At 36.9% G+C, this 27,606-nt stretch overlaps 4 protein-coding genes across 16 annotated transcripts in view; 3 read left to right on the top strand and 1 right to left on the bottom strand.

The window, feature by feature from the left end:
- The window catches only part of rims2a (regulating synaptic membrane exocytosis 2a), a 191,120-nt gene extending 187,114 nt beyond the window's left edge, over positions 1-4,006 (top strand). For 11 of the 12 annotated variants that reach the window (XM_079624549.1, XM_079624553.1, XM_079624555.1 and 8 more), the window contains 5 exons: positions 318-459; positions 661-773; positions 917-1,018; positions 1,112-1,251; positions 2,715-3,643. In XM_079624549.1, coding sequence (XP_079480675.1) covers positions 318-459; positions 661-773; positions 917-1,018; positions 1,112-1,251; positions 2,715-2,930 — 713 coding nt within the window. In that variant the 3' untranslated portion in view covers positions 2,931-3,643. Of the gene's footprint in view, positions 1-317; positions 460-660; positions 774-916; positions 1,019-1,111; positions 1,252-2,714 lie in introns of all 12 variants that reach the window. The other variant, XM_079624551.1, reaches the window with a different exon arrangement.
- A 2,260-nt stretch (positions 4,007-6,266) lies between these two features.
- On the top strand, positions 6,267-11,213 carry dcstamp (dendrocyte expressed seven transmembrane protein). Its single transcript, XM_079625962.1, has 5 exons — positions 6,267-6,417; positions 7,343-7,419; positions 7,856-8,926; positions 9,449-9,781; positions 10,363-11,213. Exons 2-5 carry the CDS (start codon positions 7,366-7,368, stop codon positions 10,420-10,422), a joined length of 1,518 nt encoding a protein of 505 aa, XP_079482088.1. The 5' UTR covers positions 6,267-6,417; positions 7,343-7,365; the 3' UTR covers positions 10,423-11,213.
- A 141-nt stretch (positions 11,214-11,354) lies between these two features.
- dpys (dihydropyrimidinase) lies at positions 11,355-22,828 on the bottom strand. Of its 2 annotated transcripts, none has more exons than XM_079625963.1 (9): positions 22,431-22,828; positions 19,491-19,649; positions 18,943-19,122; positions 16,640-16,829; positions 16,194-16,350; positions 15,895-16,036; positions 15,452-15,594; positions 12,047-12,254; positions 11,355-11,934 (listed from the first exon to the last, which is right to left on the bottom strand). In XM_079625963.1, the coding sequence occupies exons 1-9, from the start codon at positions 22,668-22,670 to the stop codon at positions 11,869-11,871; spliced, it is 1,485 nt and encodes a 494-aa protein (XP_079482089.1). In that variant the 5' UTR covers positions 22,671-22,828; the 3' UTR covers positions 11,355-11,868. The 2 variants fall into 2 exon arrangements, with proteins under 2 accessions (XP_079482089.1, XP_079482090.1); XM_079625964.1 differs by lacking the exon at positions 22,431-22,828 and adding an exon at positions 19,832-20,046.
- A 2,668-nt stretch (positions 22,829-25,496) lies between these two features.
- LOC307005653 (uncharacterized protein) lies at positions 25,497-27,257 on the top strand. Its single transcript, XM_079626021.1, has 6 exons — positions 25,497-25,600; positions 26,032-26,091; positions 26,253-26,357; positions 26,438-26,581; positions 26,712-26,822; positions 26,932-27,257. The coding sequence occupies exons 2-6, from the start codon at positions 26,043-26,045 to the stop codon at positions 27,123-27,125; spliced, it is 603 nt and encodes a 200-aa protein (XP_079482147.1). The 5' UTR covers positions 25,497-25,600; positions 26,032-26,042; the 3' UTR covers positions 27,126-27,257.
- The last annotated feature ends 349 nt before the right edge of the window (positions 27,258-27,606 follow it).

Genomic DNA, 27,606 nt, shown 5'->3' with positions numbered 1-27,606 from the left:
GTTGAGGTGTTTGTTCATGTCAGGCTTAATTCTGGTTCAGTGCACCTGTATAACCCGTCATGCTAAATCACACTGCGTCTCTTCTAACAGACACTATGGCAGGTCTGTACGGCAGATATAGAAACATAAAAAAGCGCTGTATCTAAAACAAGAAATTGTTGACTGGGAGCAGAACCACATGTGACTGACTCTTCATTTCACACCTCTAGACCAACAGCACATCAGCTGTCACACCTGAGGCTTTTGCTCTTCAATGCGCAGAAACGTCTTGATATGCTGATTTGATTGACAAATACTCTCTCTCTCTGTCTCTGTAGAAGCAGGAGGAAAGAAGCTGCGCAGCACTATCCAGAGGAGCACAGAGACGGGTCTGGCCGTAGAGATGCGAAGCCGAATGACCCGACAGGCCAGCCGCGAATCCACTGACGGCAGCATGAACAGCTACAGCTCTGAGGGGAAGTGAGTAACAAAACACACATGCACACAACCCTTCTGACAAGCATGACAGTGTGTGTATACTGTATATATTAGTGGCATGTGAATAAGTGAATGTTTATGTATATATGCATGTTTTATTAAAATGTTAAAATATTGACCAAAACAAATCATGAGATCAAGCTCTTGTAATTTTCTAATCAAAACCGTTTTCTTTCTTCTCAGCCTCATATTCCCTGGAGTGAGACTCTCTTCTGACAGTCAGTTCAGTGACTTCCTGGATGGACTTGGCCCCGCCCAGCTTGTGGGCAGACAGACGTTAGCCACGCCCCCTATGGGTGAGCACTTGTTTATTTGACTTTCCGTATACTTTGCTATTGTGCTTGTGTTTCCTAACCCTAACTCAGTTCCCCTGATGCAAGTCCTTACAGTAATATAAATCATGTGTAACCCGTATATCCTTGATTTTTCTCATGTCTAGGTGACATTCAGATTGGGATGGTGGAAAAGAAAGGAGCCCTAGAGGTAGAGGTCATCCGAGCCAGAGGCCTTGTGGGGAAATCAAGTTCTAAGGCACTGCCAGGTGAGTGTGGTTATGCTTTCCGAAGGCGATTTCACAGGCACCTGAAAACTCATCGCTCTCGATTAAACTCCATCTGTTGTTGTTCTTCTCCAGCCCCTTATGTAAAGGTGTATCTACTGGAGAATGGAGCCTGCATAGCCAAAAAGAAAACAAAAGTAGCACGAAAAACACTGGACCCTCTTTACCAGCAGCAGCTGCCGTTTGAGGAGAGCCCAGGAGGAAAGGTTTTACAGGTATTATGTCATCACTGATGCTTTTATTTACCAGTCGTTTGGCCATTATCTCATGATCATTTGGTCAATCAGCACTACCTTATCTAGAAAGAAGGGATTCACTTGAGTATATAAACTTTTTAGATCAAATTTACATATTATTTATATGTATAATATATATATATATATATATATATATATATATATATATATATATATATATATATATTAATACATATATACATATTTATTTATAATAATGTATAATAATGTATTTAGAATAAATTATTATAACCTATTAACTTATTTATTTATAACCCTAAAATAATAGCCAATAAAGCCAGAGTGTGTGTGTATGTATATATATATATATATATATAGAGAGAGAGAGAGAGAGAGAGAGAGAGAGAGAGAGAGAGAGAGAGATTGAGATTAACACCTGCCAAATTTGTGTGATTTCAGCAGTGGCGTGTAACACAGTCACTCCTACTAGCCACTTTGGCGATTTAATATATACATTTTTCAATTGTAGTTTTTAAAAAAAGCATCTGAAATAACAAACTAAGTGCAATGTAGTGTTCTCTATATTAAAATCTATGTAAAAATCTATATTTTTCTATATATATATATCGATACTGAAATATCTGAAACGCTTCCAATACTAATTTTTCGCAGAATAGATACATGATACCAGCTGCACTTTCTCGTTCTCTCATCTCTCTGACAGCGAGTGACACACAACCCCGCCTCCACTCACTCATTTATTTGCTCCGGATGAATATTTGTGGCATTACAGGGTTTGAATTTCGGTGTGGGATTGTACATATTGCACATAATTTGACTCATTCCTGCTGATTTTGTGCTCACACTAAAAGTGTGCATACATAAAGCCACCTCTCAGAACTAAAGCAAGTTATCTTTCGCTGCTTATTACGCTTAAACAGTCAAATACAAAAAATAATGTCAAAATACCGGTCTTGGCGAGTATTCACGAAAACACAGTCAGTTATGTTTCAAGTGAATGTAAACAGTTGATAAAGAAACACACATGCAACAGTATAATGGATCTGTGCGTCAGGTCTTAAAGTGACAGCAGCCTAATGTACCTGCTGCCAAATTATTACATAATTTAAAAAAATATTTATATGGCCATTTTTCCCCATGATATCGATGTCAAAATTGTGACTTCTAGTGGCTAGAAGTAGAAAAAGTTTATGTGAAGCCCTGTATATATACACTATATATAATTAATTGTGACATAAATTAATATTTATTATTATATATGTGTATAGGGATGCCATATACAGTGCAGTTTAATGATTGAATAAAGTATATGAGCAAATAAGAGTAAATAATAAAATGACAGACTTTACACATAATTACACAATCAAAATTTTTCCATGATATCTACTCAGTCATCTATTTTTTTTTATGAGACCTGGCCTCAGTCTATTTATTAATTCTTAATTCTCTTCCCATCGTAGATCATTGTGTGGGGAGACTATGGACGAATGGACCACAAATCCTTCATGGGAGCCGCTCAGATACTTTTAGATGATCTGGACTTGTCCAACATGGTTATTGGCTGGTTCAAACTGTTTCCTCCCTCTTCATTGGTCGACCCAACCTTGGCCCCGTTGACCAGAAGAGCTTCCCAGTCATCTCTCGACAGCGGGTCCGGGCCGTTCGGTCGCTCGTAGCAGTTTTCTGAAATATAGCGTTATTGTAGCAGCCAATGGGTGGAGTTTGAGAATTGCGACAGGTCCCGTCCCCCCGGTAACACTGCATGCTTGATGTTGTGTGTTCAGAGCTTGTTTCTTAGGGGTGAAAAAAGCGGTCCTGTTTTTGCTCGCAAAAAAAATGCCGCACACGTTGTGCGCAAAGAGCACCCCCTAGAGGGCAGGGACGAGACGAAGCTGGAAATGGGCTCCTGAGCTCACGGAACGTCACAATTCTTGATTTTAGAACCTATTTGAAGCCATTGGAGTTGAGCCTGAACTGAGAAGCGAAATGTTGAGTTCTTCAGAAGCCCTTTTTGAAATGGGGTGAAACGTTCTCTTCGACTTTCATTTTCCATTTATGTTTCTTTTAATGTTGATGTATTTGTATCTACATGGGCTAACAGTGTTCCTTGGGTCAAGCCATGCCAACAGACCCAGAAATGTACACACAAAACAAGAATATGACGCGGGAATGGTCACCTCACTCCCCAGATAAGATTCTGCTAGATCAATACAGAGATGACATGTAGGTTTGAATCATCTTTTAAGATCAAATTGAATTTCTTCTCTTGATACTGTATGAAACCTAAAGAAGAAATAACAAGTTTTTTGTTGCATGGACACAACTTTAGCTGAACTTAAAAAAAAAAAAAAAAGTACATAGAAAATAAATAAATTTCTCAGACTGCTACAAAAAAAAAAAAGATGATGAGAAAAAAAGAAAACGAAAAAACAAACCGGATCAGCCATTTTCAACCATTTCTATTATTTTTTAAAGATAAATTTCACTAGTGCATGGTTTTCATGGGGAGTGAATGCTACAGTGTGATTTGAAGAAGAAGAAAAAAAAACATGAAACCTTGTTTTTTTTTTTGTCCTGTGGACCGTTCATTGGTCTCTCTACTGTATTTTTACAGACAAGCAGTTAACTGACATGCTACACATTTTATTTACAGTGAAAAATCTGTTCATGTGACAAAGACGTAAACAAATAAATGTCTATGATTTATTATTGTAAAGGCGTAAGCCTTATGAAGCTAAAGATGATGTGCAAATTGTACATGTTTCTCTACTTCTCCCCTGTCCCAGGGTAAACTCTCTGTACTTCTTGCTTCCGTTGTCAGATTTCCACCCCGATATTGTTCCAGTTCTTTTTTCATTTGTTTTTTCAGGGCTGTTCATTTCTTCAGCTCTTCTAGTTTTAGTCTGTATTGTTTGAAGTTCATTCGTTTAACAAGCATGTTGAAAAGGGTTTTTGGCAACATGGCTTGGGCACATCTTACAGTAACTCAGCATGTTTTGATAAAGACGATATTTGGAGAATAAAAAAAAAATGCAGTTTCTTGTACAGTGCATGTCGACGACGATCCCCTTCACCCTGAATTGAATTTTCGTGAAAATTAGGCAGTGGTCTCACACTGACCAGAAGGGTAAAATTCCGAATGAACATTCCACCTTGTAAAATCATACTTTGTTGACAAATTTAAGGGAAAATGTGACCAGGGATTTTTATATCTTTACGGAAATATGAGCTGCAGCATTCCTGACAAAAGAGCCCAATATTTCCGAGATCTTTTTACCGGAGGCGGCTGCAGCTCACTGACTTTCGCAGTATTGTGCTGTACAGTTTTCCGAGCATGATGCTGTCTGCAGAGAAATGCACATCGGGACGATGATATTGCCACACGATGATATACCTTTGGTTTTTATTTTTTCGTTTCAAGAAAGTAGAAGTCATTTAATATATTTTTGTTAGTTTATTTACAAGCCAAGACCTATTTATTTTTTATTTTCTATTTTTTAGTAATAATCAGAGCTTCTTATATCTGAGCAGTTTATGACTCCTAGTTTCGATGCCTGAATGGAAATATGCACTGGGACATTATACCTCTTCCTATGAAAATGAACTCATAAAGTTTAAAAGAAAAAGTATTTATCAAGCTTTCAGTCTACTTATGATTTCAGTGTACGTCTTTCACAATCTACAGATTTTAAAAGAGATCTCTATTAAAGCAAACACTCTAAATGTATGGAAGTGGGATAATGTCTCATGATGTCAAGGGTATGTTCTATTCTATTTCAAATGCCTTCTCTATTGTTTTTTCTTTTTCTTTTTTTCTTTTTTTTTGGTGCAATGTGTTCATGCCAAGGCTATGTCTTGGTCAAGTATGGTTGAGTACAGAGATTTATGTAAGTTATTTTTCAAAATAAAAAATGGATATTACACTGGAAAATGAGCGTTCACAAACAAAAGCAGCAAGTCTCTATTTATAGTGTTTCCTGACGTGACATGAAAACACAGATATATTATACATGGCATAAATGTACAGTGTATTCAATTCAATTCAAATTTATTTGTATAGCGCTTTTCACAGTACATATCGTTTCAAAGCAGCTTTATAGAAAATGCATGTCTACATTACAACCTAGAGTGATCTGTTATCAGAGGTGACTGTGTCCAAGTTATGTATTTCAGAAATGCAGATATAAAAAGCACGCAGTTAGCTAACATCATGTATACATTTTAGGCAGAGTCTTTGTAAGAGGCTGGATCAAAACTGGAGCTGCATACTCTCTAGTTACCTCGGGTGGGCATCCAAAGATAAAACAGAAAAGCAAATGGAAATTAATTAGCGAAGCTGCTGTTCATAACATTTCAAGCTAAGATAATCGTGTGCATTTGATCTGATATAACTGGAGTGCAAGGTTATGAGATGCATTATGTAAATGCTTGGCTAAAGAGCTGCGTCTTTTAGTCTAGATTTAAATTTAAATGTATATATAATACAGCAAAGACAGTAATATTATGAAATATTTTTTACAATTTAAAAATAACTGTTTTCTATTTGAATATACTTTGAAATTAATTTATTCCTGTATAAATACATTTTAATTTGCAAGTTGAATTTGCAACATCATTACTCCAGTCTTCAGTGTCACATGATCCTTCAAACATCATTCTAATATGAAGATTTACTACTCAAAATATTTAATATTATTATCAATGTTGAAAACAAACTTCAAAAGAACAGCATTTATCGGAAATAGGAACTTTTTACAAATAAATGAATACTAATAATAATCCATACTTAATAATAAAAAATACTTATAGGCCTAATAATAATAATTAAGCTTCTTTTATTTATTAAGTTATTCATTTATTATATCATATATAATTTTGTCCTATAGGTCATGTTTATTAAAGCTGCACCCCCAGGTTGTACATTTCGAAAGTAAGCAGAATACAAATACAACAGAATTATGTTGTTGTTTTTTGTCATAGAACATATTAATCACAAGGGTTTTTTTGTCAGCGCTATTCTGTGGTTATGAGTAAGTGCTGAGATGATGGCTAAAAAAGGAAGTGAACAACAGGCGGGTAAAACAGCTTCCTCCTGCTTTGGCATATAAATGCTGGCCTGCCACAACACAATCATACGCTGATACGATTCCAGGCAAATAAAAGGTAAGGTCAAATTAACTTAAAATCAAATCTGAGGTTAGAGTTGTTGTTGTTTTTGTTTTTTTTATGTCATCACTACAAAATCAAATGTTGCATTATAAGAGAGACTAAATTGTTTTAACATATTTATTGTTGCTTCAGTCAACATTATATCAAATTTCAATATCAGTAGAATAAAACCTCAAGCTACACTGATAAAAAAACAAAAAAAAAGCTTTGAGCCATTTATTGCAATTAACCATCTATATTGTCATACCGGTATTGTCTGAACCACAACGTGTCCAAATATAACAGTATATCTATTATTTTATCATTTAAAACCTAATAAACTTTTTTTTGTGTGTTAAAGGTAGGCTATTACAAGAAAAGTCTGTGCTACTGTATTTTACTTAATCTGATATTTTGTTATCTAATGCAATGATATTCACATTTTTAAGTTTGGCTTAAATGTCTATGGCTGCGTTCCAATTCGCATATATCCGTTCTAAATTGTATTCGAAAGCAGAATTAGTACGTCCCAAATCGTAGTAGGCCTAGCCTATGTTGAAATAAGTGTTCCAAAGATACACGGATGGTCTACTATTTCCGGTCAGAATCCGAAATGCAGATCGATGAACACTCTACGGCTATTATTGCCCATCGCGCGTTGGGCGAGGATTCGGTTAGAACTACAAACACGAGTGAAAAGTGTTTTTTTTTTTTTTTTTTTTTTTTTTTAAACTACAGAGGTCGCGCGAGTCCGTCGGTTATGTAGAGAGGTTTAGATAAAGGGGTTTGAGTGATTAATTATCAGTATCTAACCTGACGAAAATGTATTTATTCAATGTTGTCCACATTATATTGCATCTGCAGCAGCATTGTGAACTTTTGTAAAGACACGTTTAGCCATTAACTTTTAAATGCATCATTATATTCAAATTCCAAATAGGCCTACATGAGGAGAGTCTCGGCATGAAAGACCCACGACTGGCAGATGAACGTGCTACTACATTTCTCTCCGAAACGGTAGGAAATTAAATTAGATTGAATGGAGGATTTTAACTGTGACAAGATGATTGACAGGGCTGTTTACAGTGACAGGATGCACGCAACAGATCTGTCAGTATGTTTTGGAGCACAATGGGCTTTATGCACAGCTGCACTACTTCCTGAACTTTAGCCAGCTCCTTTGTTTCCTGTCTTCCATTATTGGACAAACTGATTATTCCAGGTGTGTCTGATTAATGTTGTTGGTCAGGCACACCTGGATTAATCAGTTTGTCCAATAATGGCAGACAGGCAACAAAGGAGCTGGCTAAAGTTCAGGAAGTAGTGCAGCTGTGCATAAAGTCCATCAAAATAATGCAGACATTGTATAGGGCTCATTAACCATTTCATGTAGTGATGAAATCATAAGCCATTGTAATTTCCAATTTTAAAATCTCTGTTCCTGTTATTTCAGGTTAGTGAGACGATGGTGATTCAAACTAAATTTGATCAGCTGGCAGAAAGGGTACGATGGGTCTGGTCCAGAATATGCTCTCTCTACACGACCAACGGCACGAAAAGCTGGAAGGAAAAATCTCTCCTCTTGTTGAGCTGCTTTACCACCAGCCTCATTCTGAGCACCTTCCTCTTCCTCATCCTTCACTTTTCCTTCAAATGTGTTCAGGAGGTCTCGGTCCCCCTCACTTGTGTTTTTTGTATAAGCCTAACACCAGCCATGTATTTCTCAGAAAGGATCCGTTGTTTCGGAGCCCTGGTTTTGATCTCGATGGGCATGAAGCAAGTGAAGAGTCTTCTTCTCACATTAGGAACCAGTTCAGTGATTTTCTTCAACATCCAGAACACGTTACATAACATGAGACTGCTTGCAAAAGGCCTCCTCTGCAACTTGGAGGGAAAGTTACTGGATATCAATACAGAACCCCTCGGAAATTATATTAAAATGCTAATGTGGGTGGGAAATCAACTTAAAGGTTACTTAATAAACTTTTCGGTTGTGAGTTCCCATGCAGATTTTACTCTTAAAGCAAAGGTGGACTCTGAGCTCTACAGAGTCCACCTCTCTGAGGCCGAACAGGCTCTAAACCAGACCACGCAGAGTGTGTTAGCACTGACCAATGCCTTGTCTTCAATAGGAAAGATATTGTCTCCAACATTAGGTCTTTTCTGTATTGTGCTCCTCACGGCTTTATACCTGAGGAGATTTCATGTAGACAAAAAGCACAACAACATATACATCACGAAAACGTTCCGTTGCTTTGACGAGCAGCAAAGGGAGAAGGGCAAACCGTGTGTCCTCCCGCTCAGCAAAAGCGAATCGGAACGTTATATAGTGACCCCGTCCACCCGTCCGACCGGTCTGCAGTGGAAAGCCATGCTCAAGTTCAGTATTCCTATATTCACTCACTGTCTCACCTGGCTGGTGTTTATTAGTCTCGACGGCATGATTTACTGGCTTATTGTGGCTCTGAGCAAGCGGCTCGGGGAACTGGAGCCACTTCATGTTCCTGTGGGGATAAAACTCCAGGTAAGCTAGAATAGTGTTCTGCAGATCTTACTAAATATTAATGGAACCTCATTTCTGTAGGCTAGACTATATTTAAAGGGATAGTTCACCCAAAAAATGAAAATGTTGTCTTAATTTACTAACCTTCTTGTCATTCCAAAACTGTATGACTTTCTTCTGTGTAACCAAAAAGAATATATAGGCTATATATATATATATATATATATATATATATATATATATTATTATTATTATTATTTATTAATTTTTTATATACTGTATATCTCCAGTTAAAGTTAAATGGGTCCAATGATGTTTGGACCACAACATTCTTCAAATTTCTTCTGTTTCACAAAATAATAAAGTCATAGCGTTTTAGAATAACATGAGTGTAATTAAAAACGATGAAAGAAAATTTTTTTTTTCGGGTGAACTATCCTTTTCATAATCAAACATATGTATGAAAACTGCCACTGGTATTTTTTGATGTCTGAATGTCTTCTAATTTTCTTCTCTCCACTTTCTCCTTTTTTGTTTTGAAAGGAAGCGACATCATTTCTAGGTTTACCTGTTAATGAGAATTCAAAAGGGGAAGATTTTTCCTTCACAGTGTCTCTGTTTGAGAAGAAGTGCTTGCCTGAACCAGAACTGTGGCTCTATCAATCTCTGGTTCCTCTGTCTGTCGTCCTGGCCTTGCTGGTTGTTCTGATTCTGCTGTCATCACAGATAGTCCAGCTCAGGGTTGTGCTGTCCGAGAAGTTTTTCTCAGATGTCGCAAAGAAAAGAACTGCTTATCTACATGCAAAGATTTTAAGAAAGCGGTGCAAGTCTAAAGTGGAAGAACATGAAGGAGATCTGAAGACTTTAGCCATGCAGGTTGGTAGTACTGAACATATTCACTTTGGCAACATCAGTGTCTAAATCAATATTTTAGAATGTTAAAAGAGAATAATTTTACTTGAAAGGTAAAATTGTGTAAAGATATAGACTTGTTTTAGGAGAACATATCTGGAATTAAGTTTATTTATTCTTACCCATGCATGTTTTTCTTGTTTTAAGCAGAAATCACAGTCAATTTGTTTTAGCATTATTTTATAATATTTAAATATAATATTTAAAAGCATAATATTCATGCTTTTAAAAATGTCAATGGGGTAAGAAAAATATGTTTAATTCAAACTATACTCTCTGAAAACAAGTCTTCAGTTTTGCGTCTCTAGTAAATTGATCTTATTTAGCTTTGCAATCAAGGCCAGAAACATATGGTGTGTGTTTATATAGTGTTATGCTTTGCAAATGGTGTTGTGACATTTCAGAAAACTATTATGTGTGAAATCGAACCTATATAGCTGTATACAGCATCTGTTTTCAAGTTCTTGCATAGAGTATGTTTTGGCATTAGCTGTTATAATGTGGATTGTATTAACAAAATAATTTATTTTTTGTTTTTATTGCAGCCCAGTTTTTGGTGCCCCTTACTCTTCCATAAGCACAGAACAAACCCTGACGCTGTTTAAGTATGCTTGAAGTTTGTTGCAGTCTGTCAAGCAGCCATAATCGCAGGTTTGATAGTACATGTGGACTACAGAATTTACAGGCATTGTTATCAAAAAGTGCACCTTAACATTGCACTGGGTTCTGTTCGTGGAGACCCAGTGGTCTGAGTATAGAAGGCAATGGGAATGGGATGATAGGCCATGGGCCCAAGTGCTCAGTTTGTGTTGAATAGACCCAGGAGCCCTAGTGGTCATCACACACTGTATGTGATCTGGTTTTCTTTTTTACTTTGGCAATGTCATGCCACACGGGTTGAAGCATTCCACTTGCCCAACTGACCCGGTCCATGATCCAGCCCTGCATGTGTCTGAACCTTCAGGGGTTAAAGGGATAGTTCACCCAAAAATGACAATTCTCTCATTAATTACTCACGTTCCAAACCCGTATGACTTTCGTTCATCTTCAGAACACAAATGAAGATCTTGATTTTTTTTTATGAAATCTGAGAGCTTTTCTGTCCCTCCATTGACAGATACGCAATTTGATGCTTCCAAACATTCATAAAGAGATGGTAAAACTAATCCATATGAATTGAGCGGTTTAGTCAAAATTTTCTGAAGAAACTCAATCGCTTTATATGATGAATCAATGTTTATATGTGAATAAAAGGCTAAATTAAATCGGTTCATCATATAAAGCAATCGAGTCTCTTCAGAAAATTAGGTTCATAAATCTCTTTATGAACTTTTTTTTCGAAGTGTCAGTTGAAAGTGTCAGTTTCAACAAAAAGATCTTCATTTGTGTTCTGAAGATGAATGAAAGTCTTACGGGTTTGAAACGACATGAGGCTGAGTAATTAGTGACAGAATGTTCATTTTTGGGTGAACTATCTCTAACAATCTCAAACTGTGTGTGTGCGTGTGTGCGCAAGATCTGACTTGTCTTCTCAGAATCTGATCAGGACAGAACATTTAATTGTATTCAAACATTGTGTAGCTAAAACAAGAAAGAAAAGAAAAAACTGTAATTCACATTCTGTATTTAACATGGTGTTATGGTGTTATTTTGGGAGTGACTCAAAACACAAATTAGGAGAATCTCAGTACTGATCAGTTTATCTCTAATGAATAAGTGGTTCTTCAATGGTTCTTTGCAGCACCATTTTCACTGTACAATCTGAAAATAAAGGTTCTTTATTGTCATTGATAGTTCCATAAAGAACCATTAACATCCATTAAACATTTCCACTACACAAAAGGTTCTTGGGTATATTTGGGGACAGTTTTTTTTTTCTGGGTTCTTAACAGCACCATGTTTTTAACAGGACTAGAGAATAAAAAGTTATTTGTGGAACTTTCTTCTATGGCATTAAACTGCAACGCCCTTTTCTGCATGGTTACAACTGCAATCTTTGTTTTCAAATGAATACTGCACATTCATCTTCCTTAAAACATTTCCTCTGTGACTCAGGGTCTTATAGATACGACTTCTCCAGCGTACGGTTCTCTGCACACAGCACTTGGCTTTCCAACCTAAAAAAACAAAGTATGCTCACCTACAGATCATACAGCACAATGGCCACATTTCTTATGAAATTTTAGAGGATGCTGGGCATTCTTAGAGCAAAGCCCAATCCTGACTTACCCTTTCCCGCTGGTTAATTCTCTTATACACAAATTCAGCGAAGGGTTTCCGTGGGATGTATTGTCCCTCGCCCGATTTTGTGAACAGTTGCCCGTTTTCATAAACCACCTTCCCTCTGGAGATCGTGACCACTGGAAGCCCGTGACACAACATTCCCTCAAAGATGTTATAGTCTACAGCCTGGTGGTGAGTCTTTGCTGAAATTACCCTAAAAACAACACAAAATTATGCACAATTCAAACAGAAGACATTAGAGGACATTAATTAATATATGTTCACATACTAATTTACATTTATATCATTATATATATATATATATATATATATACACATTATATATATATATATACATTATAGAGTATAATACATCAGCATGGGAACATGTAGGCCAATTGACGGTGTGTGAAGTGGCAAACCAAATCTGTTGTTTCCCATATTCAGCTTTTCTTTATTTTTTGCATGCTGTATCAGCAGTTCAGATGAGCTCCGAGTGGCCATCTGTCTCCAGAGCTGAGACAAACCAGCAAGCAACATCAAGAGTTTTTAAAAATTAAAATGACAGCTATCGACTAAAAAAAACCTAATTTAAGCAGACATTAAAAGTTATGGATTCTATCAACTGCCATTGTGCAATGGATATTAATTTTCCTACTGTGTTCAGCTTGACTAAGAATTTGTCTGTACAGAAGTTTCCATTCATTGATTTATTAAGAATAACAAAAAAACTGCATAGGCTATATGCTTTATTATTGTTGCATGTATTATAATGCTGTGAAAGACAATAAATATTCCATCATTTAAAACATTGCAAATTTATCTTCTGACAGCTCCTCTTTCGTGTTTTTTTTTAGTTTGAATGTGGTATTTAAATATTTATGTTGCTTGCAAAAAAAAAGAAAGCTTTGTAAAATGCTGATAAATGCACACGTCACCATCACCATATGTAGCCTATATTGTTGTTACGTAACTAATGTAAAGCTGATGGTACTTTTTCGTTTGTAAAATATTTTCTATATATCATTCTCGAAAATTGCGAACTGTCTATGTGGCATTATGAACAATTCCCTTATTTGTTTTGAGAGTCCAATCTACTCAATCTAATGATTTGACCGATAGCGTGAGTTGGGGGCGGGACTTGTCTGTTTGTTCAAGAAATGGCTGACTAGGGGTGTGTTCAGAAAGCTGTTTTGAAAACAATGCATATTTTCGCAATTTCCCAGTTAGAAATCACATCAGTTTATACTGGCCAATGAATATTGTATGAAAATTAAAGGTGCAGTGTGTGATTTTTAGTGGTATCTAGTGGTGAAGTTGCGAATTGCAACCAACAAAAGTTACGGCGGCCGACAGGAAAATATTTCATCGTCTGGAGACAGCAGAGAGTAGCCAGTTAAGCAATGAGGTTTCTTTACAAAGATAAATTAAGAAATTATGTTTATTATTCAGTAAAACGATATGTTATTGCGAATATGATTGTTACTTGTTCATCATTGTGCCAGTGTTTAATTCGCTGACTTTAACTTTTAGGGTTACTTTTAGGGTTGTCAGCGCAAAATGGCTATTTCAATGTAAGGGGACCCACAGTGTAGAGTAGACTATGATAGAAATGGCTCATTCTAAGGAAATAAAAAACGGTTATACACCACTGAAAAAATTGTTATGTATATTATATTGCATTTCTGTCTACAGATCCTTCTACACAATGCACCTTTAATAAATGTTTAAAAAAAACACGGTGGCTTTTAACAAAGCTCTGCTTAACGTTGTGCCTATGAATAACCATTACCCGCGGTAAAATCATAACGCTTGGCCTCTCTTGGCTTATTGCTTCATCATTATCTGAGGGATGGATAATTATGCAATCTCACAGTTGAATTAACTGTCAGTACAATCAATTGTGAGACACAATTTAAATCTAAACATAAAATGTAAATATTGTGGTTAAATGTCTTGCTTTTCATTCTTTTCTGCTAAGAACATACATCCAGTTGACCCTAATTGTCTAATATAGACCAGGACACGTCACCGGTCCCTTGTTAGCGAGTCTTACACAAGCGCTCAGCTCTGATTAATGCAGCGCAAGTTTCAGCACATTGGTCCTCGCTGCTTAACTCACATCAGCGGTTGGTTATTTGCCTAGAGGGAGCTAGCCTAGATTCACGGGGAAGAGGAGCCGCAACGTGGCCCAATTACATAAGACCCAGGGCCGCCTGCTGTTTCCGTACTCTCCTTCCATGCGTGAACTTTACAAACGACGTGTTTGAACAGGAAGAACAATTCATGTTCTTCCATTTATGGGCACGTCTTAACAGCCAATCCGCTTCTTCATAGCAGCAACATCTGCAGTTTGTCCAGCATCTATAGATCCTCACACACATGCAGAGACATGCTCAACCTGCATCACAGGTAGGCTATCTGAACCTACGTACATTCATGAATTTCAAAGCGTTTATTAAAGCCAACTTGCCAAAACCATTTTATGATTAATCTCACAAATTACCCTCGTAATTACTTTCATGAATGTGACTACCCTCCAAAAACTGTGAGGTATGGATTACATTTTTGAAATAAGGCAAGTACAAGGCTCATTTCAGCTGAATAACAAAAACAGCAATTAAAGTGATGTAGTACAATACAAGGCTCAGCAACACTGCCGACATCAATTACAGATAAATTCAAGCAGTCATGAAATGAAAATCTGTAAAAGCTGAAGCCCATGAAATGAGAAGACTGCATCTTGAATTAGCCTATATACGATCAAAACATTATGGCACATTATTGTGTAACATTGAGGCATTTCTTTTTGGAATTTCCTGTCAAAGTATCATGCAAAATGGTTTTGTTTTCTTTAAAGATGACGTGTTAATGTGTCAGAATTGCTTGATAGTGACATTTTATGAGAGCTGTTTGCCTGTGCAAAATGTAACCTACCACTATGATGATGACTGATGTTGTGACTGGTTGCCAGGGTGTTGTTATGTGGTTGCTAGGGTGTTAAAGGCAGGGTAGGTGATTTGTTCCAGAAACATTTTTTGTTATGCTGGTTGACAATCTCTTTACATCCTGATAGCAATCACTAAGTTAAGTGGTTTAAATGTATTTATATGTCTATATATAGTCTGTGGACGGCATAGGACCATAAATTGTTCATCCAATCATTGCATTTAGTCCAAATGTAATGATACGATGTATTTGAGGTATACTTGAGGTTAGTGGTTTGTTCAAATACATAACCCCTAAGTATTTCTGACCTATTTCACTGGTAAATCAAATTTATTTCAAGTAAATTTTGTATTCACATTGGCCAGTGGCTGTTAGGAATGTCTGCACAATGAAACATGGCTCACTATTCATTAGAGCATATAGACGAGGTCACATGTAGTTTTCTTGGCAGCTGTGAGATACCTGGTGGCATTTGGGTCCCATATGACCAGGTCTGCATCAGAGCCTTTAGCAATTCTCCCTTTTCGAGGATAAAGGTTGAAGATTTTTGCTGCGTTAGTACTGGTGACAGCTACAAACCGGTTTTCATCCATTTTTCCGCTGTGCTGGGCAAAATAAAACACACAAATAGTGAGTTATTTGTTATCACTGCACCTTACATCAAAGATTGAGAAAGCCAAAGGTCAGTGCTGCACTGAGACGATAGATATATAGATAGATAGATAGATAGATAGATAGATAGATAGATAGATAGATAGATAGATAGATAGATAGATAGATAGATAGATAGATATAGATAGATATAGATAGATATAGATAGATAGATAGATAGATAGATAGATAGATAGATAGATCTATCAGAGAAATGTGAGAATGAAGGAATCATTGCTATCAGAGGCACTGACCACTCCCTTCTCCCATATAACCGACATCCTGTCTTCAACGCCATTGACTCCATTTGGGATTTTGGTAAAGTCGTCTTTTCCAAGGGCTTTCTGGCACACCGAAAATGTGCAGTTATCCGTTCCTGTTACGCTTAGATCGTCACTGCAAGACAATGCATATTATCATCTCGGCGCTTCGTGATTGTTAATGTTCTTTTTTTATTATCTTGTGACTTTTGTATTCCATGGAAGAAAGAAAGTCATGCAAGTTTGGAAGTAGATGTGAAGTAAATAATGAGATCATGAAAGTTCCCACATACTTGGCCAGCAGGTCCATCAGATATCCAGGGGTGCTGGAGTCTGGTCTCAAAGGTGGGCCCATGACAAAACCAGCAGCATGAGCCCAATTCTTATGCCAATAGTTAGTGCCATCTGTGCCCAGTCCAGCTGCAATGGGCTCTCCAAACACCACTCGACCTGCCGATAAACAATCAGTGTGATAAAGGATCAGCTTTGAGTGTTTGATAATCAGGTTTAGAAATGTAAATTCAAACAACATCAGTTCAAAGGTATCAAAACCAGCTCACCTTAGTCCAAATGTAAATGTAATAAAATCAACATTAAGTGGTGCTCGCCTTATTACATTAGGCATTTTTGGGTTAACTAACCCTTTAAAATGTATTACCGGTAAGTAGAAAACACTTATTTTATACCGTAATAGTATTTCGCTAATTTTAATACTAATATCACAATTTATTCAACTCACCGTTTCTGCGTGCATTAGCCACCACCTTCGCTGCAGATTTGCTCATGACGTGCACCACGTAGAGTGGGCAGTTAGTGGCATGGGCGATAGTGATGGCGCGCTGTGTGGCCTCCGCCTCCACTTCCTCCGGACGACACATCTCATGGCCCTCAGGACCCGTGATGCCCAGAGAGAGCATTCGCTTAGTACTCTGTGTGAGCAATATTAACAGAAAGGGACTGTTTAAAATAACGTGCTCTGTGAGACCGGCATCAACTGTGTCTCAGCACACTGCATCAGCATGAAATTCTTCAGATTTAGCAACTATAGCTTCTATTACCAACTACATTAGCATTTCGGAAGGAAACAGTAGTGCTTGCAAAGCAGGAAAAGAATAGTAAAACAGATATTTATATTTTCTGAAGAGTGATGCTTGCCTAGTAAAACTCACTGCCACAATCCTAAGGTTTTGTAGGTGGTTGTCAGGGCTTGTATATGTTTATAAGGGCATTCTTATGTAGTTGCTGCTAGTGTTGTAAGTGATTTCAAGGGCATTGCTTTGTGGTAGCTATGGTGTTCTGAATGGTTTTAGCAAATTCTTATATAGTTGTTTATGTATTGTAGGTGGTTGCAAGGTGTTCTGAGTTTTGTTAGTGCATCTATATGTGGTTATTAGGGTGTTTTAGGTGGTTGCTAGGGTGTTGTCGGTAGTTACTAGGTTGTTGCTTACTGGCACACTCCAAGAGAGCCCACCACCATGTCATTTAATGTAATTAGTAATTACTTAAAAAAGTTCTTGTTTGGAGGTTTGTTCTTGTTTTTTAAAGTATGAAATAGTATGAAAATGATGTACTAAAAGCTGAAAAGTTTTTCCTTTGCATTTTTCGCGTACAGACAACATCGTTGTCAAAATGATCCCCCTTCACATGTATCCGCGAAAATGTCTAAAAACGCTGTATTATTCATGCCAGGCCAGTAGTTGGCAATGTCACCTTGTAAGGAAGCGCTTCGCGCATATAGACTGAACATTGAAAACGCAAACTTTTGAAAACTTTCAAAGTGCAAGTTTTTGAAAATTGCCTAAAATATTTTAGGCGGAAAACAGTATGTGACAAAAGAAGTAGGTCCGAATTCACAATATTCATAACAGAGTAGACAAAAAATACCTGGATGACCAACTATTTCCCAACGATGAACACTTTACTATCCCATGAGGCCACAGGAGAGGATTGAAAGAATGAGTGTGACTATTGATTGAGAGAGTATGGTTTGTCTTTAAAAAATACATATTTTTAGTTTTTATTTAAGACAAAGAGAGAGAGAAGGTGCTCTTTTGTTCTTTAGTTGTTTTGTTCTTTTAGTTTTCTATTGAGATAAGTTTCAGATTTGTGTTTGACAAGTCATCCTCGGCACATTCTATCCTACCTGAGCCACTAGCTGACCAATTTATGTTACACTTCCTCTCCCCCTACATGAGTTATGCAGTAGTCTTTATGAAAATACATTAAAACTCATTCATGTATTTGGTGCCCTCCAGTGGAATCATATTTCACACATTTCTTGGGATTTATTATAAAAATGTCAGGGTGGAAAATTGAATTTCAGTTAACGTAAACATTATTGTTATAGTTTGCCTAAATTTATGCTTTTAATGGTATATAATAATAAACTTCTCCGCTGAATTCTGACCACTCTAATAGTTACACATCTGGTTCTTTCTCTGGCTTTTTGCTGCATTGTGCAATAGACAGTCTAAAAATGAATGCGGTCAGTATTTATGTGACAAAAATAGCTAGTTATTATTGGTGTCTTAACACAATAATCACATGGGAAAGAAAACGTTTATAACAGTTCTTGGCAGAATATGCCCCATTTGAACTTTTGACCAGCATAGGCCAGTTCTTGCGCAACGTGACCTGTTTGTTTAGCAGTTTTGTACATTTAAAGAATGATTTACAAAAAACACCAGCACACTGATTTACTCTTGGTGAAGTTTAACTTTAGAGAGCATTGGGGTAAAAACATTCCTTCACAGGCCCATGCTGATGCACAAAGATAATACTCTGTATTAGAAGCATATCCAATAGTAAAGAAGATGATGAATGGTTCTTATATGCATCCAGGAATCTGCTTAGAAAAACCATCTACTGTAAAACAACTTGCATCCCTCTATGAATCATTCTCCCCTCATATCTGGGCGTCAAGTCAAATAGAACCTTTCAGGGTTGTGCGTGTGCCTTTAGAGCGTAATTCCATGATAGGTTCCTGTATTTGAATGTTATCAAACTAGATGCAGAATTCTCAATACTTGGAATACTTCTCACCTCTGCAATAAGGTCTCCATTCTCCGCATGGACTTGAGCTATTGCTCCGATGTCCTTACAATGGGAGAATGCAGCATAGAGCTCATGGTCACGCAGCATGAAGACGTCTTTGTATGCCATGAACATCTTAAAAGAGTTGACACCTTTTTCACAAACAACAGTCTCCATTTCCTTCTTGACCTAGATAGATAGATAGATAGATAGATAGATAGATAGATAGATAGATAGATAGATAGATAGATAGATAGATAGATAGATAGATAGATAGATAATTAATTTCTAAAATGTACTGTTTTTTTATTTGATTTACTTTTTAAAAAAAATTTGTGGACAAATGACCTATAGTGCAACTTTCATAACAAATATTAATATATACGTATTATATAATACTATATTACATTTGCATGTAATCATATAGCAGACACTTTTATCCAAAAGCGACTTACAAATAAGGAGAGCTATAGAATCAATCAAACCAACAATAGGGCAACAATGTATAAGTGCAGTGAGAGGTCTGTTAAAAAATTATTATTTTTTAGTAGCCATACAGTGTCATCCCACCAGGTTACAGCCATATGAAGGGAGTAATCGCAGCAGACTTTGGGGTCAGCTGTTCTTCTCCACCGCTCATAGGCTTCCAGGAGTGAACACCCCTTCTGAGGGATGACGAAGTCCAATATCATGGTCGTGCCTCCTGCGACTGCGGCCTGTGGACACGTGTTATTATGCAGCGATGTAAACAACGTCAACGTGTTTCTGGAACACACCATTACAAATTAACTCTCTGGTATCATCCAAATCACCTTGGGTGATAACCTTTCTCCCTTACCCATAATTATGTATAACTGTCCTCTTTATATGTCATTGTGTTGTTTTATTTATGACTTACCAGAATGCTAACGCACCAGATTCTTCTGGCATATTTACCACTTTTTTAAAGTTGTACATTCCCTAGTGATTTTATCGTATAAAGCCTACTATCACATTTGATACATGAATTTCTAAGGGCTCTAAATTTTCATTCTGAAAAACCTGTTGCACAAAAACGTATATATGCCTTCTGCGCTCTGGTTGATGTAGTTTTATATGTACCTTTTATATGGTAGCCGAGAGAGAGCTCAACTTGTTTTCTTAATTTGCGGGCGTTTTCTATTTGTATGTTTTCTTCAGTTGCAGCGCGTTGAGCTCTCTCGGCCACCGTACTTTTAGTATAAATAAATAAATAAATAAATATATATTTTGAGGTACGCATGGGTTTGCTGTGAAATCTTGATTTTTATAAAGTAAACATTAGAATAACTTTTATATTGTTTTTAATATTTCAAGATGAACATGTTTTTTTGACTGAAGAAACTTATCATTTCTTTATCATTATAAAATGTAAGTATCAAACATGATATAGGCTTATGAGAAACGTTTATTTCTTTATTTCTCTCAATCATCATTGCATTGCATTGTATGATTTGCCCCCCCCACAATTAAAACTACAGAGCTTTGATCATAAAACTAAGCATTTAAATATCACCCTACAGTGACAACTGATATTTATATGCATTTTATGTAAGTAGTCTTCTTTACTGTTATAAAAGTCTCATTGGTTTTCATTACAAGCCATCAGAACATCATCCTATTTTTGACCATATAAATAATATCTGCACCAAATTGCATATTTTTGTTCAATTTGAGCAGGTTTTTACTCCATATTTCACTATATGAATCATAAAAGCCTGATGTAGCCTATCTAATATGATACAAAACATGTTTTCTTTTATATTTCGTCTAAAGATTCAGAATGAATACTTCATCCATCATGATCTTCAATTGATTCTGTTCTGTAAGACTTCTCTGAGTGACTATATCAGTATAAAGTAGGTGAAATTAAAGATTTCCTTATGTTCTGTTTCAAGAGCACTGAGCTTATTTGCAATGCTGAATGTGCAAAAATACTGTACATTAAAATCACATGATGATGAGGGGGAAATTGAAGGGAAAATGAGTAATGCATTTGTACAGTAGATTGGAGTTTAAAATATACAAAATTCAATAATGGATTTCCCCAAATGAGAAACTGAGAAGTAAGCATGACATCAGATATCACCAGACAAATAGTTGTCATAATTATACTTATATCTTAAACAATTTCAGTCCAATAAACTCAAAACATTTTATTCTCTATCAATTATTAATGTAATAATCATTTTTAAATAATTAAAGTTGGTTCTATTCACTGACATAATAACACTGTTAAAGGAACACTTCACCTCTGGAAAGATGAATGTGTATTTAAAATGGGTCATTTATGTAGAAGAAATCTGAAATTATTTTTGAATTTGGAGCCTTCTAGACTGAGAAAAGCCAGAAAATGTATTTTTGGCTTATGGGGATGAAAGACAACAACTCCCAGAATGCACTTGCTTCGCTGCCCTAGGAGGCCACGCCTACCGGTAAGAGATCGCAGTAAACAACAAGGCTATGCTACTAGTGAGTCTCCGTGAGTCTGCCCAGTATTTTTATGTCGCCCAAAATGTCCAGGATTCGGCTTTTGCGTTGTTCAGTCGCCATTCCTCATGTTTACTGTGACGAGCAGGAACGAGACTGACGGCCGCGGAGAACGATGCGAGCCCGGTGGCGTGATTACTGATGAGTGGCGCCGGCGCCTGTGAGACGCACCGGTCTCGTATCTCTCACGGAGGAGCGGGAATTTTCCTAGCAATGTTAAAACGCACATCAAACGATCACTTGTTTAGCGTTCATGTAAACACTACATTCAGATTCACCAATCGGAATGAATTCAGTTAGATTGAAACAAAAGGTGTGCATGTAAACTATGAATGCGACTGCAGAAAGCAAAAGCCGAATCCTGGACATTTTGGACGATCTCGACGGCCGGACATGTCCGGGAAAAAGAGGATGGTCACCGCTACTACTCAGCTTTCTCCACAGAATAAGAAACTGTTAGCTTAGCTTCCAAATAAAGAATGGCTGACACTATTTGTACATTCTGTGAGTGAGATCCCTCTATGGGCGGGTTGAAAACATGCGGAACAGTGCCTTCTACTGGATAAATGATGAGCTAGTGTTTGTAGTCTTACCCTTATTCAAAGAAATTTGACTTCCTGCTTTTTATGACGCAAATTGACGATTTTTGCGTCATAAAAAGCAGGAAGTGGAACACTTAAATCCTTATTTCTCCCATCTCAGGGGAAAATAAGGGAATAAACCATGACCATTCGAAAATGTGACTGGGTTTCTAAAGATACAAAGTCTAATGCAAATGGGTGAAGTGTTCCTTTAAGTTTATACTAACACTATAGTTTTAGACTAACATTTGTAATAACAAAAGGAAATACTTTAACTATTATTAAATTTGTTGATTAATTCGAATGATCGAAAACATTTAAATAATTCAAACATTAAGATGACTTATTCAAATGACTCTTCAGGAACAATAATGGATACACAAAGCATATTTCATGGGTTGTATTTACCTTGGTACCTATATGAAAGTCATCCACAGCTGTGGTGCCCATGAACGACAGCTCCATGTGTGTGTGCGTGTCTATTCCACCCGGCAGCACGAGTCTGTCTGTGGCATCAATGACCCGCGTGCCAGCTGCTACCTGCAGATCTGAGCCAACTGCACTGATAACTCCATCTTCAATATACACGTCTGCCATCACAGAGAAATCCTCATTGACCACCTTCCCTCCTTTAATCAAAGTTGTCATATTTCCTATTGACTAACTAACTAATGCACAAACGGTTAAAAAGAGTCCTAATTCTGTTCTATAGATGAAGTTGTTGTCTTCGGTACACAAGCACAATCTCAATGAGCATTCATCAGTGTGTCTATCAATGTTGAATTAGAAGTGTGGTCTGCAAGACTGAAGGTCTGTCTCTCTAGGTGTTTTTTTTTTATACCTCACTCCCATTTCATTGCGAAACATGCCCTATTGACCTGTCCAGCCTTTTTCTGACACAATGAGCATGATTTATCTGAGCTCATCACTCAGTGTTCCCAGAACCCCACCATGTTCTAAAACTCCACCACAAACTTTTATATATAATATTATTCTTATTCATAATCTCTATGTTGAACAAAAAGTGTCAGAATATCTAATAAACTTTTAACGTGATTCAAACATGTCTTGTTGCGAAACCTGTCCGGGCGGTTTAGAACAAGATTGTCTCTGTTTCGTATGTAACCCTAATTCCCTGAAGAGGGAATGAGACGCTGCGTTGAAACACTGTGGGATTAGATGAAACTGTGGGAACGCCCCTGCGTGATTGCATCACGAAGCACGTATGGAATCAGTCCAATAGCGTGACAGAACGTCATAGGCGGGTGACGTCATCGACCAGGAAACTATAAAGGACCCCTGAACTAAACAGCGTCAGCTTCTGATCATAGACAGTGACCCCATAGGTTTCAACGGAGAAAAGTGAAGCCAATTAGAAGCAGTCACTTACTGATTGCTGGGCGAACTGTGCAGGCTCAAACTGAGCTTGACGACGTAGATGTGATTTGAGCAACCTGTCTGACAGTTGTAAGTCTTCTAGTAGCTGTGCTGAGAGAAATCTGAATCATTCCCTTCTGCATCTCGCAGAGACGGAGAGTGCGAGTATTAGTTGTCCATGAGCTAGCAGCAGGAGCAACTTTATCACTCTCTATGGGCTTCTCCCTTGACTTTATGCCTCCACGTCCCCCCGATTTCTTGCGAGCTTCTCCGCCGGTCTATACGGTAATTTTTCGACTGTGCGACAGAGAGTCGAGTGGTTATGACGCAACCGTTAGCCTATTTTTACAAAATAGGCTTCTACGGGGCCATAATGTAAGATACAAGGTAATGGAGCCTTTTATACATTGTCGTGTTTCTTTAGAAATAAATAATGGACAAATTGAGTCTTTAAACGCCTCAGATGTAAAGTTATTCGCTGTCAAAGTGACTGCAAAATGAACGGGAGTCAATGGAATGCTAACAGCGGGTGATGGTCTGCTAAAATGGCGGCCTCCGGGGAAGCTTCAGTTTCCTGGCCTATGACGTTTCGTCACACCATTGGACTGATTATGTACGTGCTTCACGACGCAATCACGCTGGGGCGTTCCCACAGCATTTCGACGCAGCGCGAGTTCCCTTCTTGAAAGGGAAATGAAAATGAATGATAATTCTAGTTTTTTTCTTTCTAATAATACATTAATTAATACGTATTCTTGAGTCTTAACTAATATAGCCTATAGGCTATCTTTATATAAAAAAATCTTTAAATAATATTTTTTTATCATAAACAAAACGTTTCAGTGCATCTACAGTAATAGACACGTGATTCAAATATCTGATACGATGATCATAACCATAATTAATCTGAGCGAATTAGATTAAATAAACCCATTCAACAAAATTCAGTATGGTAACCTTTCTAAAATGGTGACCATATTACCAACGCTATCGAAAAAGAGGAAGATAGAAATTCTAAATGATTCTAAAAAGTTGACTGTTTGAATGATGTGGAATATAGGTATACTGTATTTATGTTTTATCAGGCTTCTGCGAGAACCAATGAGGTTAATTCTCGTGTCACGCAGCCCATATGAGCTTCAGCAAGAATGAGGTTTGTTTGCAGGCTCGATTGAGCTTCTGTTTATATATGCTGATCAGTGTTTATGCAGGTGAAACTCAAAAAATTTTAATATCGTGCAAAAGTTTATTTATTTCTGTAATTCAACTTAAAAGGTGAAACTAATATATTATACTCATTACATGCAAAGTGAGATATTTCAAGCTATGAAAACCTTTTCACAATATTCTAATTTTGAATTTGGGGTTTTCATAAGATGTAAGCCATAATCATCAAAATTATAACAAATAAAGGCTTGATATATTAGTTTCACCTTTTAAGTTGAATTACTAAAAAAAAATGAACTTTTGCACAATATTCAAATTTTTCGATTTTCACCTGTATGTGAATAAAAGCCTCAATTGCCTCAATTGCCAAAAAGCCTGTCTCAATCTTGTAAATTAAAATTTTCTTCAGAAAATGTGGACTAAACCACCCAATTCATGGATTAGTTTAACAATCTCTTTATGAACTTTTAGAAGCATTAAAGTGGTAGTTGCGTAGCTGTCAATGGAGAGAACTGGCTCAAATTGTATTAAAATTATCTTAAAATATCTTAATTTGTGTTCTGAAGATGAATGAAAGTCGAATGGGTTTGGAACAACACGAGGGTGAGTAAATGATGACAGAATTAAAAATTTTGGGTGAACTATCCATTTAAGTGTTTGATCAAAACGACTTATTAATTTGAAACTAGAGGCCTAATTTATCAACCATTGATAATAATAGTAATAAGCCTGCCCGAAAATAAACAGTTGATGGCAAGTGTCTTTTAGCAACTACAATTTTTTGTCGCAGTTAAACTCTCCCCCACAAGGTGGCGACATGTTTGTGTGTGGTCTAAAATGTATCACTGCAGCCTGGAGTCCTTCAAGTGGGACGAACTTGAACCTTAAAGTTACCTTCTGCTCTGGGTAGACAGCTTGATTTGATTGATATTTGCAAGCTGTTATATCATCACATCAGAATAATTTTAAGAGCAAAAATTGGTACAATGATCACAGTGAATGTTATCAACATGATCTGCAATGTGCTCATCTTCGTAAGGATACTTGATCAGACATGCTCTTACTCTCAGCTGTTTTGAAAGGCAAATTTGGCTCGATCTATGCTGCAGGTTCAGATAAGTATACAACATTGTCTCAAAGCATCCAAATGGGAAATTAATCCAAATTTGAATAGAAAAAAGTTTAAAAGTAGTGTGTCTATAGGTGAACTGATGTTGGAGTCATGATAACCTGGCATGACCAGTTCCTAAGAGAAATTGACCTATACCTCCATTTGAATATTCATTTTGTGAATATTCAAATGTGAGCTAATTTGAGTTGCAAAAACAAAAATCTTAGATTTGCCTTATTTTAGCCTAATTATTCTGCTGACTTGGCTCACTTTGGAACAGATATAGTTTAAAAAACCACAGCTCTGTGAATCAGGTGCATGTTGATTTCACACTGTTATACTGTCACTCGTCAGACGTTCCAGCCATGGGACTGTACATCACTCTGGGTCTCATCGCGGTTTCTTTCTCCACAGGTATGTGTGTGATTCTTACTTGATGAAATTACTACATTTCTGTATTTATGATCAAACAGTTCACAATGAGATGAGATATGCTTCTAAGATTTGTCATGCTGATACATAAAACAAGTCTTTTTATTTGTGTTTTAATATATGACATTCTCTTTATCATTCAGTGTTCGCACTGAGATGCTACCAGTGCAAATACAAATACAACTCATCATGCAAGCAAAATCTAACAAAATGTCCTCTTCAATGTGACTCCGTCACCATACACAACAGTAAGCATTGCATGATTTATAAAATGATTAAAGAGGTTTATTATTCAATCTTTATATATATATATATATATATATTGTAGATGGCAGTACATTAGATAGCAGTGAGAAGAACTGCACAGATCCTGCCCTGTGTGTTACTGACGCCATACATTTGGGACAAAACGAAACAACCTTTAATCCCCAATGTTGTGACACACACCTCTGCAACACTGAAGAGGCACCAGGTACATGAACATATATAGAGAGTTTCTATTTTTAGATATTTTACAATAGTGGGATTCCATATTTTAGTTATTTTAGTTAATAGTCTCAACTAAGTTCGGTTTTGATTATTCATTCTTTCATATCATATAGCTTTGCTGCGATATTCCGGGCTGATGTGTTACACCTGTGACATATTCAATAAAGACTGCTCAAACATTGTGACTTGTTCAGGTGACCAGAACAAGTGCTTCAGTACAAAAGGTGATTCCAGTCTCCACACACAATCTGCAGTGATTTTCTGCTCCCTCTAAATACTCTTGTTTTAGTATTCCTCCCCTTGTGTATTATAACATCTCCCTTTCCTCCCCAGTTGACATTATTGGCGTAAATACGAAAGGATGTGCAAGTGATGCACTATGTGAGAACTCTCTTTTAAACACCCTGGGGTCTATATCTGGCACTCAGACGACATGCTGTGAGGGAATCCTGTGTAACAGCGGTCAGGGCTTGAAGCGGACTCTCTCCCTTCTGCTGGGGACACTTCTCTCACTCCTTTTCTTCTGAGATGTGCCCTGTTTTTGGGTCTCTGGACCTTTTGTGCTTTATTAACATACAGTAAGACACTGTTGTATAGATGAAGTATGTATATGCATGTTGGTGCCACTTCTCTTTTTTTTACGTTGCGTTCTGGTTTTGCTGAAGGACAACTTTCTTGGTTAAATGCAGAATATAATTTTATATAATTAACTACTTTACTTAGGCTAAATGTATCCAGCTTTATTTAAAATTAAGATGTTTTTTTATTCGAGAGGGGTTATGAATTGAACATAAGGAAAGTAAATATTATAACACTAAATTTCTATATTTATCAATGATAATTAGGGTGAATTGCCCTAATGTGGGACACTGCCTAATGTGGGACACCTAAGCTCTAGTGTTTGTAGGTCCCACACAAATACATGAATGACAGTGAAACTATGGGTTAGAAAAAGCTGTGGTGTCATGTTATCAAAATCACATGACCTATCAAATGTCCAATCATATT

This window comes from Phoxinus phoxinus (assembly GCF_949152265.1).
Source record: "Phoxinus phoxinus genome assembly, chromosome: 10".
Lineage (NCBI taxonomy): Eukaryota > Metazoa > Chordata > Actinopteri > Cypriniformes > Leuciscidae > Phoxinus > Phoxinus phoxinus.
Note: the sequence above shows the minus strand (reverse complement) of the source record. Positions and strands in the feature narration are given on the sequence as shown.